General features: G+C 39.2%; 2 protein-coding genes across 2 annotated transcripts; both read left to right on the top strand.

The window, feature by feature from the left end:
* Positions 1-1,096: 1,096 nt before the first annotated feature.
* Positions 1,097-11,695, top strand: LOC122349330. Its single transcript, XM_043245336.1, has 16 exons — positions 1,097-1,374; positions 2,228-2,284; positions 2,396-2,743; positions 2,815-3,094; positions 3,590-3,710; positions 4,071-4,304; positions 7,368-7,506; positions 7,793-8,125; positions 8,197-8,445; positions 8,531-8,785; positions 8,867-9,109; positions 9,196-9,277; positions 9,379-9,424; positions 10,642-10,719; positions 10,819-10,882; positions 11,202-11,695. Exons 2-15 carry the CDS (start codon positions 2,230-2,232, stop codon positions 10,861-10,863), a joined length of 2,508 nt encoding a protein of 835 aa, XP_043101271.1. The 5' UTR covers positions 1,097-1,374; positions 2,228-2,229; the 3' UTR covers positions 10,864-10,882; positions 11,202-11,695.
* Positions 11,696-15,651: 3,956 nt separating this feature from the next.
* LOC122352802 (NXPE family member 3-like) lies at positions 15,652-20,636 on the top strand. Its single transcript, XM_043250471.1, has 8 exons — positions 15,652-15,851; positions 15,939-16,000; positions 16,291-16,647; positions 16,902-17,317; positions 17,409-17,479; positions 17,608-17,811; positions 19,482-19,825; positions 20,368-20,636. Exons 1-8 carry the CDS (start codon positions 15,815-15,817, stop codon positions 20,563-20,565), a joined length of 1,689 nt encoding a protein of 562 aa, XP_043106406.1. The 5' UTR covers positions 15,652-15,814; the 3' UTR covers positions 20,566-20,636.
* Positions 20,637-21,449: the final 813 nt, after the last annotated feature.

The raw sequence follows: 21,449 nt of genomic DNA, 5'->3' as shown, positions 1-21,449 counted from the left end.
GCGGGGATCGGGCACGGCGAGGTGCGGTCGAGCGGCGGTACGCTGGGCAGCAAACTCCTGCTCGAGCTGCCCTTGTCGGTTCGCCAGGTGTTCAACAATCTGCTGCTGTCGAAGGGACACCTCTGTAAGTTGCTGTAGCAGCTCCTCCATCTCCTGGCCGGGTCGCGAGCGCTTAGCTGGAGGGGGACAAAGAGAAGAAAAAAAAGATGAGTCGAGGTAGGGGCCCTTTAAACAAAATGGCGTCCGCAGCGTGATGTTTCTCTTTCTTCTCTTTGTTTTGCGTGTTTGAGAGTGCTTCAACATGCCCACATTCTCCACCACTTGTCACAGGGCTGAAGCACAGCACAAACAGAGGCGTTTGAACCCCGGGGGGCTTGTTTATTCAACAATACAAGTGATACGTGAATCGTGAGCCGGTGCACAACCGCTGTCAGTGGCGTTATCTTCAGGGTGCTCGGTGCTCAGTGTGCAGTCGGTGACTACAGCAGCGGCGAATCCTGGGGGAATTAGCTCCGTGTCACGGTTCAAGGACTGGCTTCTAGAAAGCAAACAAAAGAGACAATAGTCAGAGACAGCATGTGGGAGTGTGGTAGCTCACTGGAGCGCGGGCCTGACGTGGCTTATCTGGCCACCGGCAAACGAGCTCCAGGTGCGGCGAGTCCGGTGATCAGTGGCTTTTCCAGGTGATCGTGGTTTATTCCCAGGGCAACGCTGATGGTAGCTCGGGACGCCCGTCACAATATATAACATTTGTTTAGATAATATAATACTTCATACATCATCAGAGCTTGGTAGACATATTGCCTTTTTAGACATGCAAATTAATAGGTTAGAATTAATGCTAGATACATATTTATTAATTTATCATTTATATTAATCACCAATATATACATATAAAAAATCATGTCATATACAATTTTTATCTAAATAATTTAGCATTTTTAAAAATGCTAAATTATTTAGATAAAAATTAGAAAAATAATTACAATTCCCCTATTTTGACTCACTTTGATCTTATTGCGAAAACGCTTACGGTCTATAAAAGTGAAGAAATACTTCTCTCTAAAAAAAAAACCCCAAAAAAAAACACTAACATCTGACCATGATAACAAGAAGTTTCCCTTTTACACTGACAGTTGTTTTTTTTTCTTTTTAAAAATTGTTTCAATCAATTCTTGTGAAATAGTTGTGTATTTTATTTATTTACTGAGCCTTAATTATCGTAAGTGGTTTCGTCTGGGGTTGTTCCTATCTTGATTTCATAAAGTCAGACTTTAAAAAGAGGAAGGTACGAATGTAAAACAGCAGAAAAACAGTTGCAGCTTGCATTTGCAGCTCACTCTGCTGAAATCTATTGGCTAACACTACAACACGGTAAGAGTTACTCATTCACTCAACAATAATGCGATTCAAATAACTAATGAATCTCCAATTGAACGAGAAGCTTCGAGTGAGAGAGATTTCCTTTTCATAACAGCATGATTTGACTTGTGACTTGACATGACTTGTGTGTGTCTTGAAAGGAATGACTTTGTACCTCCCTGTGCTCATGGCTGTGTTCATGACTTGAACAAAAATTTGATTGTCCGCTGTAGTTCTCTTTTTGGATTCAAAAAGGCAAGGTGAATTTGCAAGAATTCGTACGACGATTTGTCTAAACTCCAGTGACTGGTAGGTTTAGATGTAGGGCATTAGCAAAATCGCATATATTTGTACGAGTGAGTTTGTATGAATCTGTATGAGTTTGATGAGATTATGATGGTCCGGCCAGGATTTTTAAATTGCCCAAAATGTCTGTAATTCAGCTTTTACTTTCTTTATTCAACATTCGCTTTGTGTTTTTTGTACTGAAGCCCTGCTGATCCTCCTGGATTTTTGACTTTTTACTTTTATCTGTCAATTTGTTAAACAGCAAATCTTTCAGCACAGTCTGTCAGTCATCTCTCTTTACTCTTGACCTATAAACAGTAAATCTGACTTATGCAGATAGCGTTGGATGCATGGTTGCCAAGTCAGCATTTTCCCCCCGTGGAATCGGGCTACTGTTAGGTGTTGGTTGACTTCCACCATGGGTTAAATGTTTGAAATACTGCATGAATCATATTTGGTTAAAATACTTTTACCAAATATGATTCTTAGTAACATTGAAACATTTGCATTCTACCCATTACGAACGCTAGTAAATGTGAAGGATTAACATTTTGTTGCATATTATATTTGTCTGCAGTGATGTCATTGATCATGGTTCCTCCTCTTTCCCTGGTGTTTCTGCTCATAATTCCAGGTGAGTCTCTCTTTAAGCAAACTTTAAGAAAATAAGTTTTATCAACCTTTTATGGTCTTGTCTGACTCACAGATTGTTGTTTTTCATTATTTTTGTGAATGTGTGTTTTAGAAGTTTATGGGCTGGAGAGTTGGTCTGTGAGATACAGTTCTTCACACATCTGTGCTCTAAAACACTCATCAGTGATAATGAGATGCACTTATACATACCCTCCTGAACATCAGATCAAGAAAGTGTTCTGGACCAAAACAAAAAACAAAAATCCTGATGAAGAGTTTCCAGATCTGTCTGAGGACCCTGAATACAGTCAGAGGTTTCAGTATCTGGGAGATAAAGAGAAGAGCTGCACCATGAGACTGAGTCATGTGACACAGAAAGATGAACACGAGTACTGTTTCAGATTCACTACTGATGAAGATAAATGGATTGGTCATCCAGGAGTGACTCTTACTGTTTTAGGTGACTCTGATGAGGTTTCTCTCTTCTTGAATAATAATCAGTGTATGATATAATGTGTGTGTTGTGTTCAGATCTTCAGGTGGAGTCTCCTGAGAGAGTGACAGAGGGAGATTCAGTCCGTCTGACATGTAAAAGCAGCTGCGCTCTGACTGACAGAGCAACATTCATCTGGTACAGAAACTCACAGCCATTAACTGAGAGAAGAGACAGAAACAATATACTCCTGCTGCAGTCAGTCAGAAGAGAGGATGCAGGCAGATATAGCTGTGCTCTACAGGAACACACTTACATCTCTCCTGAGGTTTATCTCAATGTCACGTGTGAGTATGTTCTACAAAGTTTTCTTCCATTGTTTTTGAATCGTTTAAATGTGGAGGAGCACTGATCATTTTCCACTCACCTACAATCCCTGCCAGACCTGGGATTCAAACCCTCAACCTTCAGGTATATGGTTCCAGCTCTGTATCCATTAGGCAGTGACTGCCCAACCGTCAACTTTTTTGAGGAAAATACTTGTTAGATTCTGAAAGAAACAGCATCTTGAAGATCAGATCTGATCACAGTGGAGAATGAGTATAGCAAGTCCAGAAATACATGGAGAGAAATACTCTGAAATGAACTGTGACTTTCGTCTTAGTAATGTGAGTTAATGATGGTTCAGTCACTGTGATATTTAATTCTTTGTTGTTCAAATGTATTGTGATTGTTAATAATGTTATAGATGCACCCAGGAACCATCTCAGTGTTCATGAATGGATCTGAGGGTGAAATAGTGGAGGAGATTCAGTGACTCTGATCTGCAGCAGTTATTCAAACCCACCTGCTCTGAACTTCTTCTGGTTTAAGGAGAATCAAAGCTCATCTGTTGGATCTGGACAGAGTTTCAGTGCACTACAGAGTGGACGCTTCTACTGTGAGGCTCACAATCAACACGGATCTCAGAGATCAGATGCTGTTTCTGTCACAGGTGAAACCAATACTTTATGAAGAGTCACCAGGAGGGTCAGTGTAAACTCATATTTTTCATTTTTCAGTGCTTCATGGTCTAGGTTGGCATGTCTGGTTGGGAATCATGCTGGGATGTGATAGGATTCATCTTTATCATTATTGATGAGACCCTCCAAAGTTGGATTCTCAGTTGCAGTGGAGGTGGAATCGCCTCATGTGATTAGTAACAAATCTTACCATAATAACATTAAAAGCAGGAGAAAACGAAGAGGTGAAAAAACAGAAGATGCCACAGCTAAACAGGTAAATAAATCAGAGAAGACAGGAGATATTTGTCATGTACAATTCAGCTATAATAACTGAAATTCTTTCATAACAGGACATGTCCTCTAATGTAACTGAGAGGGATGTTCACGTGTCTGAATCAGCCTTTTGGATGATGCACCATATGCCAGCATTTCATTCAGAAAACACAGAAGAGACGTCACCGAGACACCCAGGAGGTCCAGTATGCAACAGTCCAACATCACAAAACCAAACCGACGAAGAAAGCGGAGGAGAAGGAAAACCAGTACGGAAACATCAGGATTCACCAGCCGGCTGCTGCCGTGAGGTGCAAAAATAATACTTCTGTCATCATCTGCTCACTATTCACAGAGATGTCCAAAGTGGCTGTATTGCTAGAACGACCTTACAACCATGTAATCTAACGCATTACACCATTGTGTTTCGGATTTGTTTTATTCGTTGTAGGCTATCAGATGTGGAAACTGTCGACGAGCTCTCTGTGATATACAGCCGAGTCAAATGAACTACAGCCTGCGTTTAGACATTGATCTGGACCCCTGGGAAAAGGAAAAGCCACATATATTGGCTGAATATGAAAAATGTTAAAGCCTAAAGGCATTCAATTTGTGTGTCATCGTAAAGCTAAACTCAAAATAATACACCTAGTTGGAATTACTGGGATGTGAGGATTCACTAAACGCTATTAAATTAAAATAACATATTACATGTTTGTTCAGTTACTGTTAATATTCGGTTGATACATGGTCTAATACAATGAAATGAGCAAACAGGAATGACGTGTGTTTTGCATAATTACATATAAATGAGAATAAGGAACAATGATCGATTATTTAAAGTATACAGGGATGGGAATAACAGATTAATTAAATGACGCTACTGACAGGACGCAAGTACAACAACCTACATTTCAATGTTTTTGCATTTAATAGCAATTTTTGCATTCCTTTTGAAGATCTTTTGTGAGCACATAAAACTGCACAAAAAAATATGATATTATGTTTTAACTGAACGCATAAAGAAAACCTCGTCAGGACGTTCAAAGTTAACTTCTCTGTCTGCGGTCATAGTTACGACATCCAGCCTTACTCAACATATGTTTCAGAATTCTTCAGAAAAGGCTTTCTGCAAGATATTTTGGCTTGAAACTCTTTGACTTATCCCTGAACATCTGTTCAATTCTAATACATGCAAAAGCAAGCAAAACTGTAAATGATTCATAAAGTCTGGCAATAAATCTGCCGTTTACTTAAGCATTTTGTGCTTAATTGTAAATGCATAAAATTTGTATTGGTTGATTTATTGCGTTGCAGAAGTATTAAACTCCCTCTTGATTTAAAAAACTAAAAACTGATCAAACTATATATGTCACCAAGCCAGCAGAGGGAGCCCTGACCTCTGGGTGATCTGCATTCACTCCCTCTGCGACAACTTCCTGTCTGAGGACTATAAATTCAGTAGCAGGCCACTCACCTGCAGGTTGCATTGTTCGCCTGTTCTATTGTTGTTTCCGAGTTTCTGAGTTTCCTTGTGTTTTCCTAGTTGTAGATTCTCTGGTTTTGACCCTGCCTGTCTTCCGTTGTTCCGATTGTTTGCTGCCTGACCTGACCTTCGCCTGTTCTTGGATTTTGTGTTTGCCTCGCCTCTGATACTCCTGTTTGCCCTGTTTGAATATGCCTGTTTGACCATGCCTTCCTTTAATAAAAGCCTGCAAATGGATCCGCACGCCTCAGACCGTTCATTCGTGACAGAATGCAACCTCACACCAGGATCCAGCGGCTTTTCACCTGATCCATGGCCAGGTAGGACCCTCGCTAGACGTTTATTGGCCCTCAAGCAAGGCACCCGATCAATTGAGGATTATACTCAAGAGTTTTTGACATGGCTTACCTCTCTGACATACCTGACTGCTTATTGATTGAGTTGTATCATGAGGGAATAAATCAGCCACTCAAATCAAAACTTGTTCGTGAGGGTCCACGTGAGTCACTTGCTCAGTTTTATTGAGTTCGTTTTAGTGACCGTGCTCCATCAGTCCACCAGCTCTACCAGGCTCCATCGTCTCTCGGCTCCGCCTTGGTCAGTCGTCGACTCATCCGTCGCCTCAGATTCCACTCCTCCAGTTTCGCCTCGTCCCTCCATCCCTCCGGCTCTTTCAGGCTTCTCCCCTCCCCGGCTCCACATCACTCCTCTGTCACTCTGGCTCCGCAAGCAAAACTCGTCCCCGCCTCCGCATCAGTCGCCAAAGCCTGCGGTGTCGCCTGGGACCTCCAGCGCCTCTGCATCACCCTGGCTCATCGGCTCTCCGCCTCCGCCTCAGTTTCGCGACCACCTGCTCCGCCGCCATCGGTCGGTCCCATGGAGTTGATGGCCACTACCTCTCCATGGCTCCTCCCTATATCGGCTCCACCACTGACCTTCATGGCTGGGCTCTGATCGCCTCCGGCTCCGGACTCCTCCCGTCTTCTCCCTGGCTCCTCCCTCCGTCTCTTCCGCCCTGGACTCCATTTGCTGACTCCTCCCGGAACCCCCTCCCAAGCTCCCAGTTTTGTTTTATTTTGTTTGTTTTTGTGGAGCGCCAGGAGTCGCTCCTAGGAGGGGGCTATGTCACCAAGCCAGCAGAGGAGCCCTGACCTCTGGGTGATCTGCATTCCCTCCTCTGCGACAACTTCCTGTCTGAGGACTATAAATTCAGTAGCAGGCCACTTCACCTGCAGGTTGCATTGTTCGCCTGTTCTATTGTTGTTTCTGAGTTTCCTTGTGTTTTCCTAGTTGTAGATTCTCTGGTTTCACCCTGCCTGTCTTCCGTTGTCCGCACGAACCGCTCATTCGTGACAATATAGTAGTTTAAATTTAGGTAGGGTACATTTTGCGCAGGCATCATTTTGATTATTTAGATCAGACCCACACTGATGTAGGTGGGCTCTGATTCGAAGGCTGCAATTCTGGATCACAGAATCATTTCCTGTCTGACCCTCCCACGTCTACTGCTCACGCTTCCTTTTATTTAGACTTTTTTTGAAGGGTGTTAACAAATAACTTGTATACCTGTGGCCAAAAAAATATATAGGAACACTGGCCACCCAGAATTATTTGAGTTTAATATATAGTTGCACATCTCTTTTATTCTGCTAAAAGTAAACGTGTAAAAATGGCCTACTATATGGCAATAAGTCAATCAATGTGGTTAACTTAATTATCAATAATAGTAAGTTGTCTATGGTTGCTTGTGTGGGCAGTGACCAAGAAAGAGGAAGAAACCTTTGCATCTGTATGGTCTAAAACAAGCCGTCTTAATCATGTGAAATCACTTCAATGTCTGCTGGAGGTCAGACTCACCAGAGCACAGTAAGAGTTTACAATGTGAATTATTATGTATTATTTGTGTGAATATAAGATTAATATTGGTATTGTACAACCCACTGACTTGCTGAAGACGTGTGTTTATGTACTAATGTCAGTGAGAATGTCTCTTCCTCTTGCTCTGGCGTTTCTGCTCATGATTTACGGTAAGTCATCAGATTATTAACAAATGCTACATTTGTTAAATAAGCCTGTTCTTTTTTACTTACTTTAGCTGGGGTCAGCCAATCATTGAACTCTGTGTTGAATCATCAGTAATTGGGTTTTCTTCATTTTTATCAAAACTACTCGATATCATGTAAACATTAGTCAGGGCAACAGTTATTAGGGACTCTTCTTTTGTGCTCTATTCAGAATTGAAAATACTTCCATCTGGTCAATGTTTCTGCACCACAAAGATAAAGATTATTATTCCTTTATTGTGCGTTTCAGGAGTTTATGGCCAATGTGATTGGGGTTTGAGTTATGGCTCTTCACGCATCTGCGCACTAGTGGGGTCAACAGTGACAATCTACTGTAACTATACATACCCTCCTGAACATCAGATCAGAGAAGCAAACTGGACCAAAACAAATGAATGCTATCAAGATCTCTTAACGGACCCAGAATACAGTCAGAGGTTTAAGTATCTGGGAGATAAAGAGAAAAACTGCACCATGAGACTGAGTCATGTGACACAGAAAGATGAAGACAAGTACTATTTCAGATTCATCACTGATCAGGAAAAATGGCTTGGTCTTCCAGGAGTGACTCTTACTGTGACAGGTGACTCTGATGAGGTTTCTCTCTTCTTGAATAATAATCAGTGTATGATATAATGTGTGTGTTGTGTTCAGATCTTCAGGTGGAGTCTCCTGAGAGAGTGACAGAGGGAGATTCAGTCCGTCTGACATGTAAAAGCAGCTGCGCTCTGACTGACAGAGCAACATTCATCTGGTACAGAAACTCACAGCCATTAACTGAGAGAAGAGACAGAAACAATATACTCCTGCTGCAGTCAGTCAGAAGAGAGGATGCAGGCAGATATAGCTGTGCTCTACAGGAACACACTTACATCTCTCCTGAGGTTTATCTCAATGTCACGTGTGAGTACAGATTCATTTGTACTGGATAACTGGAGATTGTTTTTTAATTATTTGTTTAAATGGATTTTATCTGCATCCTTTTTAGACCCACCCAGGAACGTCTCGGTGTTCATAAATGAATCTGGTGAAATAGTGGAGGGAGATTCAGTGACTCTGATCTGCAGCAGTGATTCAAACCCACCTGCAGAAATCAGCTGGTTTAAAGGAAGAACACTTGTTAGATCTGGAAGAATCTACAGCATCTCAAAGATCAGATCTGATCACAGTGGAGAATACAAGTGCAGGTCCAGAAATAAACATGGAAAGAAATACTCTGAAGCTGTGACTTTAAACGTCATATGTGAGTTAATGATGGTTCAGTCACTGTGATATTTAATTCTTTGTTGTGTCAAATGTATTGTGATTGTTATTAATGTTATAGATGCACCCAGGAACGTCTCAGTGTTCATGAATGGATCTGGTGAAATAGTGGAGGGAGATTCAGTGACTCTGATCTGCAGCACTGATTCAAACCCACCTGCTCTGAACTTCTTCTGGTTTAAGGAGAATCAAAGCTCATCTGTTGGATCTGGACAGAGTTTCAGTGCACTACAGAGTGGACGCTTCTACTGTGAGGCTCACAATCAACACGGATCTCTGAGATCAGACACTGCTACTGTCACAGGTGAGACTTTATTTATTTATTTATTTATTTATTTCATACTTCAGTTTGGACCATTAATTAAATCAATTATCTTCTTCCTCCTTCAGTTCACAGAAGTGATGGTAGGACTGTGTTCCAAGTTACATTGGTATCTGGAGTATTATTCATCATCGTTTTACTTTTTATAATGTAAATGATTAAATATGATATTATGTTTTAAATATTAATTTAATCATTATCAAATTATCAATCATATATTAAACAGTTTGTTTTTGTTGTTGTTTTGATAGTCTGAGAAAAATGATGAAAAGAAGAACTGCAATACATGAGTACGAGGTGAGATTTTAAAATAACCCCCAAAAAATGGTTGAATAATAAAAGCTAGTCTTTTTCTATAAGCAGTGTGTGTGTGTGTGTGTGTGTGTGTGTGTGTGTGTGTGTGTGTGCGCACATGCAAGTGTAGCAGCTAAAAAGGGAAATGTACATAAATAATTTTGGTAAATTACAATTAATTATAATTATTTATATCAGCTGCCAGTAGCAGAAATAAATTGCTAACCCCAGAGAACGAAGCTATGAAAAGAGTCAGTAAACCACCTGTAAAACCATCAGCACTGTTTATAACAGGGTCTTTTGTTTATACTAAACTTCTGTTTCATTTAGTTAAATGTACAATACATGCATTTGCCTTGTTGGTGAGGGTCCTGATGCAGTCTCGGATGAAAGTCTTTATGGTTTTAAGGATTTGGACTTGTGATCACGATCTTCTTGGGTTTAAAGAATGATTTCTAAAGATATTCTGACTTTATTAAATTAACGACTCTTTGTCTTAGAGCATAATATTTTGCATACGTAATTCGACGGGGTGTTGGGGCAAAAACTGCTAAAGATTCTTAGAACACTAATATATTGCATGGCGCTAAACATTTAATAGATACTCTTTAGATCATCAAAGACAAATTCATACATAGTAAACATGGTATGGGTAAGGTTATACGAACAAGTGGTTCTATTATAGGCATGCATAAAAGGTATATGGCAGTGTAAAGGCAATGTACAAGAACAGTAACCATAATATACACAGTGACCTGAAGGATGTGTGTGCGTTCAAAGAAAAGTTTTTCTATAGATTAATTAGAAGAGTAATTTTTATGGACATTACATTAAAAGACAGTGAAGGGAGGAACTCTCAACACGCAATTAGGTGGTAAAGTTTATCTGGTCTGACTGAGGTGTCCAGGTTACCATGGTAACTGGGGGCCTGGGGTCATTCACAGACATACCGGCACCCAGTATGTTTTATTGGGCGATGGGTCTGTGATTGTTTTTTATTCTCATGAACAATTGGTTTGTTAAAATATTAAAAGCTGTGCGTCTGATTGGTCCCGCTGTTGGGGACACACAGACTCATGGGGACATGAATAAACTGAGCACATACAGTTGGCATATATAATAATATAAAATATAATATAATATAAAAACCATTACACCTTTGGAACGTTACCACAAAAACAAATGTGTGTGTGTGTTTGCTGTTGTTTTTTTCTCTGCAGAATGATGATCTCAGTCTAAACAGATATACTACCCTCGACCCCAGGTCCAGATCTTCTGATCAGTACATGACACTCACAGTAAGTCAAACAGTAAGGACCTCACATGCAGTCAGTGCATTTAAACATCACCAAATACATTCATATATAATAATAAAATGTTTCTTTATTTTTAAATAGACAACCCATCCCCCGACCGCTGCTCAGCAGTCAAGCTCGTCCTAATATGAGAGTCAGTCAGTAAGTACTAAAGAAGGTCCTAAAGTCATCTCATTATCATCCACAGAGGTGGAAAGAGTACTAAAATATTTACATGAAGAGTAAAAGTTAAATTATATCAGCCGGAGAGGGGGCAAATATCGAAGAGTCAGTGAGCATGTACACTTCTCCGGCGTTCTTCATGGTGACGAAACCGGAGTTAATGCACTTTCAACCTCTTGTCATCAATAAAGAAGAACATCACTACTAGCTAATACTGAACCACAGGCTAGATCAGAAGACTAACTTTACTAATAGCACATTCAGTGCTGTGTGTTTTTTAAAACATATTATTTTTGTTGTAGCCACACAGCAAGCTGCAAGATGAAGCCACTTGTGTGTCATCGCTGGACACCCACATCACAACGCTTGAAGAAAACACTTGACATTCTTCAGTGAACTTCCTCAAAGCATTTTTATAAATTATGTTCGGTAAATGATCGCTTTACGTAATTAAGTTCGATTGTTGAGCAAAATGATCGAATTATCTAATGAGCTTTTATAAGAAGATTGAATACATTTTATCTGTGCATTAAAGCGTCGATGTAACTGCAGTTTCCCTTTTTAAATATAATATTAATATACTAATATGTATACTAATACATTTCGAAAGAGTACATTTGATGATATTTTGAACTCATTTATTATTAAATGGTATTGTATTATTCACCTTGTTTCAAGTCTTTCCTTTGTACTTATGTGTTTGACCAGTGTTCAAAAAAGCCAATAATTATAAGAACAAATCGATTCTGCAGAGAAATATTAGAGGGTATTGTAAAATGGTATAGTGTGGGGATTTTAATGCTCATAGTTCTGGGGAAGTAGACATACTAATCAAAATGGAAATGTATTCATTGTAATATACTCGCAAAGCTGGAATAAAGTTAGAAGAAGTAAAAAAAAAGTGAAGTTGGTAGAAATGTAATCTGCTGACTGAAGAACATCCAAGAAATAAGCGAGACAATTCTGTAAAACCTCTGTAAAACACATCTGTGATGAAGTTAATGAAATGTGGGCAATATGATTAAACAATATTAATTGGTTTTCTCCATTATATGAAATAGAGAAAGCAAAATGAAGGAAAATCTGAATATTTCAGAGCAAAGAGACGTAATGAAAGTTCAGTAGATTAAGTTTTGTATTAATTAAACCAAGCTCTTGCAGGAGTGAGAAATACCTCTCCTGGTAAAGACGAAATACCTAATGAAATGATTAGATGCCATCTCTCATTTTTTAAATGGTTTCATGATCTAGAAATCCAAAAATATGTAATCCACCCATGTTTATCGCAAATTCCTAATTTCGCTGTTAAGAATGAGAATCTTCTATTCTGAAGATTAGAATTAATCTAATTAGAATTAGCCCTAAGACTGTATTCTTGAATAAGAGCTACATTGTCTGTCTTATAATATAAATGATCCAGGCATTTTGAGTTCAATCAAAAGGGAGTTCAATCCGTTGACATTGCGTGCTTTCACGCTGAAGTCCTTCATTTGAGGCAGATGAAACCATACTATACGTGTGAAAAAAAAAAAAAGTCCCATAAAATCACAAGATTAATGGCAAACGTGAAGATCATGAAGACCATCATTTTGTTGATGTTGCATTAATCATGATTAATGACAAAATATTCATTTTGGGTGACTTATCAGTTTAAACAGTTTGACTTTTCTTGTTGATCTGTTAATGAACACTCTGTTTGTCACTCTTAATGTCTGTGTGTGCCTAAAACTTTATTTCAATTCACTCTTGATTCTGGATAAGGGTCCCGTCTGACTTCCTGTCCCACCACTTCCTGTCGCTTCAGATAAGTTACGCTTTCACATCATTTTTTTTTTTTTCAACTGCAAAAAAAAGTCTCTGGTCAAAGTGATTAAGCATACTGTGTATATGTCATAAAGTGACATGTACACGGTGTATTTAAACACTGCATTTAGTCTTTCCTCGCATTATCTGTGTGTAACGTTCACATTTATACTCCAAATCGTTTAAGTGTGACAAAAAAGCAAAGAAAAAAAAAAGCAGAAGGGTGCAAAAATAGTTTCACTCCACTTTCATCTTACTAAAAATATGTTTCAAATTATTTACAGAATTCCAGGAAGAACACTGGCCAACAAGTTCCTCTTCATTTTCTACTGAGCAATCAATGTGGTAGACAGATGTTTTAAACATTTTTGGTTCAATTATAAATAAATGCCATTGGATCATATGTTGCCCAAGAAAGAAGAAACATTTCTATCTGCCTTTTAAAAAAAAGCTTTTTATCGAACTTAAAAGACTGAGATCATCAAACTAATTTTAATATTACACAAAAATAACACGAGTAAACACAAAGGGCAGTTTTAAAATGATAAATACCATTTATTAAAAACACTGTCAAGGACCAGAAAAGTATGAAAGATGTTGTCAGAATACTCCATCTCCACCACAATGTCATAAGGTTATTCAGTAAGTCGTTTCCTCTGTGTTACTCAACACCGCCTTAGCTCCATTTTGGAGAATATCCACTGAACACATTTATACGCTGTTCTGTGTCAGCCGGGACACAAGGATGCACTGTTTTTGCTCACTGTAGCATTTGTTTACTTTATTTAGAGGTTTATATTGTTAATCTTTTTTGTTTTGCATCTGTCTTTTATTTTGGAGATGTGCGTCCTCGGCAGGAGAATGGTCTGGGTGTGGCCTACTGGAGCATGGCCTGCTGGGAGCAAATAGTCTTCAGACCTTACCTTTTGTTTGTTGGCAGCCAAACCTTGAAACCAAGTTTGTTTTACCTTTTTATTTTTTTGTGATCAAGTTTGCAAGAAATGCACATTGAAGTTGGTGTTCTCTGGACAAATCTCAGTTAGCGTCTAAAAAAGGATAGTCACCACACTCACAGTCTAAATACGAGTAGAAGATGTATCACAGCTGACAGAAGAGTGTACATCAAACTCAGCTCTCGGAGGGAGGAGCTCTATACAGTTTAGTTCCAACCCTGCTTCAACACACATTCCATGAAGCTGTCGAAAGAGTCTGAAGGACTTGACTAGCTGCCTGGATCAGGTTGAATTAGGGTTGGAAACTATGGCTGTCAGTTTGAAACTCCTGGTGTGCGCAGTTGCTTTATGGCCATTTACAGTTTGCAAAGTATAAAAACCATTATGCCTATAGAGAGCCCCCATAAACCATAAAACCAAACATGTGTGTGTGTGTGTGTTTCTCTGCAGATTGATGATCTCAGTGCAAACAGACATACAACTTTTTACCCAAGATTCAGATCTTCTAATCAGTATGTGACACTCATGGTAAGTCCAACATTAAAAACTAATGTACATACACAGAAAATATTCAAATATATTCATATATAATACTATATATGCACTTATTTAAAATTTGCTTCGACTAAAAGTTAAGTTTTATCACCAGGAGAGGGGGAAATATTGTACCTAGTTGTTTTTAAAATTTTTTACAAAAAAGCTACTCGATTACAACCACACTAGTAAATGTAACTAGTTGCTTTCCACAATCAATAAAGAAGAAACTGTCTTTACTGCTAGTCAGCAATACTGAACCACACTTTAACTGAGTTAAGCCTATTTTACTAATAGTGAATCAGTTCAATTCTGTGCGATTCTTTTTCCTGTTGCAGCCACACAGCAAGCTGCCATGCGATGAAGCCTTCTTTTTATACATTTCTATTCTAGGAAATGCAACAAGACCACTTTAAAACAACTTCTAACAAACCAATCACTTCTATTTCATACAAGTGTATCAGTATGTCATGTAATATACAAACAAATATTTTTTATAAAAGATCACACTTGCATATTTAACTTCAAAAATACCACATTTTTGTTCGGTTATTAAATTGCATCGTATTATTCAAACATGCAAACATTTGCTCAACACTAAATCAAATCTTGAAGTAGTAGATTATCTTACACTTTCTGTTGGTAACGTACGAGAAGTAAGCTTCCATGTTTTAAACCATTCTGCTTTTAGTATGTCTCTCTATAGTTTTAAACCACATTTGATTGTTAATAAGAAAAAAAATAAGCAAATACCATCATAATGCACAATTTTCTTTTGCTTTTAGACGTGAACACTTATCACATGATTCTCAACAGTGGTGACTATTTTTTCTTACTGCAGTGCATGATGGTAGTTTTTACTAAGGTGTTACCCAGCATGCACTGCAATTTAAAGCATTTTGTCACCATTGTAGAAATGTATATGTTGCTTCTTGTAATGTCTGACTTTCATTGGTTAACATTCATATAATGCTTTTATTGATTATGACTTTTGTCAGATTTAAATTATTTCAGTTTTTCTTTCATTGACCGAAGGCTACCAACAATTTTGTCCACATCTGCATTTTATACAAAACCGCTAAATCTCAATCTGGATTATTTTATCTGTCATCAATAATAAAAACGTGACTCGTTAGCAGACACATCTCATTACAGAAGCAATTACTCAGCTACTCAAAGTAAAGCACTGATTTGAAGTCAAGAGCCCAACTGAAGTAAACACTGACCTCAATGATGATTGTTTTTATCCATAAAACATCAACATTTAATTATCTGACGATTCTTAATAAGTGCTTCTGTAGTCATCTGACAGAAATGAAGTGTTACTGGTTAGTAATGAGATTTCAGATGATTTTATCTAAGGCTGAAGTCTCTCTTTTTAACAGCAGGTGTTCATCACTCATGCACAATCAGCACTTAATCACTTAATTATCTCATTAACTTCAGCTCAGTGTTGCTTTAACACTATTTCGAGAGGGACCAAATACGCTCTGAAGCAGTTTTATTTTCACACTGGGGATTTTAGTGTGTGGCTGGTCATTTACTTTGTGGGAACATTTAGCTTTCAGAGCCATATGGCCATGTTTTTCACTCGCAAGTTGAGATAAAGGACAACAGACCTCACCATGATCACGCCGTCCACGAAGACTTCAAATGCACCAAGTAATCAGGAGACAATGGGCATTGTGGGTCAATGATTCTTTTATGTCTATGAAGATTATGAAGTTGATCATTTCCATGTATTATCAGTCTGCAGGTTGAGACAGTATGTATTACTACTGACTTGCTTTCTTTGGACATCGTTCTGTTTGGTAAGTTTGTAAGACTTTCTTAAGGCTGTTGATTTTAAATATCAGCAGTGTTTCTCAGAAACCATGTACTGCACCTGAAAGCTGGTACAGAAGGTACTTCAAGCTGAAGTTTGAAACTGTTTCAGTGTTAAAGTACTTGATTCTTTTTAAAGAAAACACTCTTCAATTGAGAGAAATGCCTAAAGGTCCTTTTTTATATGTAACTTTCTGTTAATATCCAAGTGCATACATATTGTTTTCATACAAATAGAAGTGATTTTGGTGTGAATGATAACCTGGTCCTCTCTCAGGCTCTATGGGCATTAAACTATGGGATCCACATGAAATCGGTTCAGCTCCCCAAACATAAACCAGCTCCTCGAAATAACAGTTCATCTGTGATATCTGCCTTTGACATGGGAATCAGCGATGAGGAGTGGGAAAGACTACAGACGGCTCTGGACTGGCCTTTTCCAGATCAAGAAATCACTCACCTGAATCAGAGCACAAGTCCAGTCCACTCTACTTTCTCTATCGTGGGACTCAAAGAGAGTTACAAAGTGGGAGAAAAGATCTCTGTGACCATCACAGCCAGAGACCACCAGAAGAAGCTGAAAACATACGGAGGAGATTTTTTCAAAGCAAGACTTTTCAATTTAGAGCTAAAGGTGTGTGGTTTTAATAACAACATTAATTTACTTTTAATGTGATCCTTTCAAAAGTTTGTTCACACACAGGGACATCAGTACAACAGTTCATAAGACGACATCAGTAATTTTAACAAATCTAATGAAGGTCTGGGTTTGGAACAGCAGTAATTAATAACAGAATGATAATTTTTAGGGTGATCTCTTTAAGATTAACTTTGCCAACAGACACGAGTTTTCTGCCTTACACTTGTTGTTCTCCGTTCTTCTCGAAGGCGAGTGTGTACGGGGAGGTTGTGGATCTTCGTAATGGGACTTACTCTGTTGCTTTTCTTCTGCCCTGGGAAGGTCAGGCCCAAGTTTTTGTGCGTCTGGAGCACTCCAGTGAGGTTGTGCAGATTCTTAAGAAATACTGGGACTCTTCATTCCCGCGCACCCACTTTAATGGCTTCTTTGAAGGATCGGGACCCAATAAAAGCAGGATCAGAGAAGTAGTTGAATGTAATCTTAAGTGGGGTCCAGATGGAAGCTGGAAGAAAGGTGACTGCTGCTGTGAGCATAAGGATATAAGAACAGGGACGGTGTGGCAGTGCCAGAGACCCAAGAATCTTTCCTGTGATAAACTGGTGCACCACTTAGGAACGCATTTGGAAAGTCCATTAAATCTTCTTGAGCAGCAGATTTTTGCAACGTAATGGTTCAAAATTTATTTCAGAGTCGTTATAATTGTTAAAGAAACTAACAGGAATGTGTACAAAATGTCTCTCTCTCTCTCTCTACAGAAAATTAACAAATGTTGCTATTAATGGAGACAAAAAAGTCATAAATGTCCTTCCCAACACTGCAGCCAATGGTATGTTTGCATCTCTCATTTTGAACATATATATATTTTTTTTAAATGTCACACATGCATTTCATTATAAGACAGTGAATACGTATTCACGTAGCTATGAAACATTTCATGTGCATGTTTCTGTGCAGACACCATGAAGAAATGCAGGTCTGGCCTGACCACACCGGTTCCTGCAGGATTTTATCTGAAAGATGTCTGGAAGTCTTTTGTGTGCAACACTCAACAGTTCAGTCATGCACAGAAGGCAAACTGTCTTAAAAACAAGATTGTCTACATAATAGGAGACTCCACCACAAGGCAGTGGTTTGAGTACTTAGAAAAAACAGTGCCAGGCAAGTATGATTTCAATGTTCAACACATAACTCAGTGGCATGAATGTATAAGATAAATTAAATGAGGAAATGCTATTCATTCTAAATATGAATATATTTGCTTTAGATGGCATTATCAAAAATGGGTGGATGTTCCAGGCAAGCTTGTAAGGAGGTTTGGAAGCTGGAGTAGAATCCATGTGCGGAGTTTATTAAGAGCAAGGGCAGTAATCATAATCGTAAAACAGGCAGAGAGTCGGTAACACAAAAGGCAAACAGGTTCAGCCACACCCCGTTGTCCTGGCTGGTAGGGAGGGTGTGGGCGCCGTCGTCGGTCAACTTGGATAGCTTGGCTCCTGACGGCCCTTTGGAGACGCACATGAGCACTTTCCTACACCCTCTCGCTACGTCGTATCCCATCGTCCATGGCAGGGACTGAGGAAGGTACTCCTGACCATGGGAACAGTGGGGGTTGGAATCCCAGAATGCACTGGAAGGGGGTGAGTCCTGCTGATGAGTCCGTGAGAGAATTTTGGGCATATTCAGCCAAGGGTAGGAATTCTGACCATCTGTGCTGTTCTTGGCTGCAATAGGTCGGAAAATATCTTCTGATTTCTTGGTTTAGACTTTCAACTTGCCCGTAAGACTGTGAGTGGTAACCCGAAGTAAGACTAATGTTAATATGTAGTTGCTTGCAGAAAGCTTTCCATACTTAAGAAGGCCATACACTCTGAAGACATGGTGAAACAGAGCTTGGGCTGTTTCCACAGGCGTGGGAAAACCTCGGTCTGTAATGGCTAGGTTAGTGGTGAAGTTATCGGAGGGCAGTAGGTCAGTGATGAAATCGATGGACAGGTGGGACCATGGTTTTTGGGGAATGGGTAATGGTGTGAGGAGGCCTGAGGTTAACTTCTTGGTGGTTTTCAACTGCGCACATGCTTTAACATACTGAGCTACGTCCTTGTTCATTTCAGGCCACCAGAATGTGTTTTGTACCAGGTTAGTGGTGCGTGAAATACCTGGATGTCCAGCGGCGAAGGATGTGTGGACCTATTGTAGAATGCGTTGTCTTATACCTGGGACTGAGCTTCCTGCAGAGTAGCCGCAACTTGATGTCCCGCATGGAGAGCCAATTCTATTCAATTACTTCAATTGAATAGCACTTAACATCACAAAAAGATAATATTTTAAGCTCCTTAAGTAGCCGAATCTGTGTTTTGAAAGAGTCTTCCCTTTGTTTTGCATCCAGCTATAGCGCTGACATAATTGGGATGTCCTTACATTTGATTGACCTGCTCTTGCGTCACTCAGAAAAAAACAAGCCAATCAGAAAAGAGACTGAATAGCAATTAGACAGGCCAAATGAACCTGTTTTTGATCGAGCTCCTGAGAAAGGATTTAAACTTTTGACAGCCCGTTTGAGTTTAAATGTAGTTTTCCATAAATTGCCTATTTTCTTGTACTTACAACCAGGTTATGATCCACCAGGGTTAAACATGAATACTTGTAATATTTCCCCTGGTCTTAAGATTTTGTTCAGGAGTGTATTTTCTGTCTAGTGCAATCGCATTGAGAGCTGAAAACATCAGTGTAGGCAAAGCTAACCCAAAAATTTTGCCATTTACACACTTGTCACTCAAAATTTGCATGACTTAATCCAGCTATGATTATAATATTTACTTCACATATAGGAATGAAAAGAATGAACCTCCACACTCATCCTCAAGGTGGCCCACTGATGGCTGTGGAGCTGAAAAATAACATCATCATTCACTGGAGGGCGCACGGTGTTCCTATGCGCTTTGGTATAGTTGTGCCTATTATTGACCTGCATTACATCAGCAATGACATTGATGATATAGCCGGCGGGTCTCATGCGGTCGTGGTCTTCACATACTGTGCTCACCTGGTTTTTCATCCGATTACATTTTACGTGTATGAAGTGGCCAAAATCCGCCGGTCTGTTATCGCACTGCTGAGCCGCGCTCCAGAGACCACCGTCGTCATCAAGTCTGCAAACACTGCAGGACTAAAGGTACACAAGATCACTTTCCAATCTGAATGTTTTTTTTAAAGTACCCCTAATACAAGTAATTAAAGGTTCATATTTGGGATCCCCAAAGACAGGTTGGGATGCATGCAAAGTGAAAATAATAGGGACGCTTAAGTTTTTTAAATGTTGTAGTTGGTATGGTATCTATTTTTTGAAATACAATTTACAGTTTTGGGAAAATGGGAGAAGGGGGAAAAAAATAGTTCTAAATTTGATAATGCATTATTTTACTCGTTACTTTAATCTGATTACATTTATGCTATCCCCAACACTGGGGTTTAAAATATGAGTGTTTTTGTGAGGATCAAGCAGTAAATCATATTGCTCATATTGTCATATTCACGGGTTTCACTGCCAGTGAAATTATCACGCTTGAACTGATCATTTAAATCTTTGGGATTTTTTGGGCAAATGATTCTTTTTATTTCTTCTAGTTTCCTGCTAATTCTTGGTAGTAAAAGCATAATATTGTTTGTGAAAGGCACGCTTATCTATAAAGCTTTTTCTGATCTGTGTTTTTTCAGAATATTTTTTTAAGTGACTGGTACATGTTGCAGTTGGACAAAGTGATGCGGGAGATGTTCAGAGACATTGAGGGCGTCGTCGTCTTAGATGTCTGGCAGATGACTTCCTGTCACTATCTGCGTGAACACATTCACCCAGGACCTGTTATCATTGCTAATGAAATCGACATGTTGCTTTCATATGTCTGTCCTGCCTGAGGCCTGTAAAATGTAATAAATATGAAATTTAGAAAATTACTTTAATAAATATTAACCACCTTAAAATTTGATATAACATGCTGCAGTAATAAATGATAGCCACCTTCCAAGGTTTGTTTATCCCAGACGGTGGTGTAACTACAGACCAAGCGGGCCCCTGGTGATGAAGTTACAATATTATATAAATAAGAGCTTGCACTGGTGTCCGTCATGACTAAGTTATGCCACTGTTCCCAGGTAAAACTAATAACAAATGCTTATTCAGATAACTGCTCGCTGGGAAAATCTTTTCTTCATGGTTTGTTTTTGCTAATAAAATATTAGAACTCAATTCAGTAGTATGAGTAGAACTATTTAATTCATTATGTCATCCTGGTCTCAAATGGGTGGCTGTTTTGTAGACTGTAATGGATTATATGGTTACTAATAATCTGGTAAGATTTTGAAACCTGTTTTTATTGTAATTTACTGATTAAATGTAAGAATTCGACTCAATAGACACTTTTAGACAAATGGCTTTATAAAAGTAAGAATGTCCATAAAATGTGAAAAATCAGTTTAAACATTTAACTCTTTAACAGTTTAAATGCCAGAAGTATGGCAACAGGACGCAGTGTCTCGTTCTCTCAAGGAACAATGGTTCTATTCATAACCTGGAGCCATTTCTTTTCGGGATGCCCACTCCACGAGTTCCAAGTCCCTGCCCTGTGTCTATGTCTTAACATAAACCACTAGGACGAGAGGACTGAAGCCCCTGGGGTCATACCAATATCCTATCCGCAGAAATGTAGAGGTAGAGGGGGTGGACCAACCCGCAGCTTTGCAGATGTTTGATACAGGGACACCTGCCAAATTGGCCTTTGAGGCCGCCATACTCCTTGTGG

Source organism: Puntigrus tetrazona, chromosome 1 (genome assembly GCF_018831695.1).
Source record: "Puntigrus tetrazona isolate hp1 chromosome 1, ASM1883169v1, whole genome shotgun sequence".
Taxonomy (NCBI): Eukaryota; Metazoa; Chordata; class Actinopteri; order Cypriniformes; family Cyprinidae; genus Puntigrus; species Puntigrus tetrazona.
Note: the sequence above shows the minus strand (reverse complement) of the source record. Positions and strands in the feature narration are given on the sequence as shown.

Bases quoted from the DNA above. Each gene is read 5' to 3' on its own strand.
- LOC122349330 (XM_043245336.1), top strand. From the start codon at position 2,230: ATGTCATTGATCATGGTTCCTCCTCTTTCCCTGGTGTTTCTGCTCATA. The intron at 4,305-7,367 runs GTGCAAAAATAA...ACAATGTGAATT, and splicing joins CAGCCGGCTGCTGCCGTGAG to ATTATGTATTATTTGTGTGA. The intron at 8,126-8,196 runs GTGACTCTGATG...TGTTGTGTTCAG, and splicing joins AGTGACTCTTACTGTGACAG to ATCTTCAGGTGGAGTCTCCT.
- LOC122352802 (XM_043250471.1), top strand. From the start codon at position 15,815: ATGATCACGCCGTCCACGAAGACTTCAAATGCACCAA. The intron at 15,852-15,938 runs GTAATCAGGAGA...ATGTATTATCAG, and splicing joins GAAGACTTCAAATGCACCAA to TCTGCAGGTTGAGACAGTAT. The intron at 16,648-16,901 runs GTGTGTGGTTTT...TTCTTCTCGAAG, and splicing joins TTTTCAATTTAGAGCTAAAG to GCGAGTGTGTACGGGGAGGT.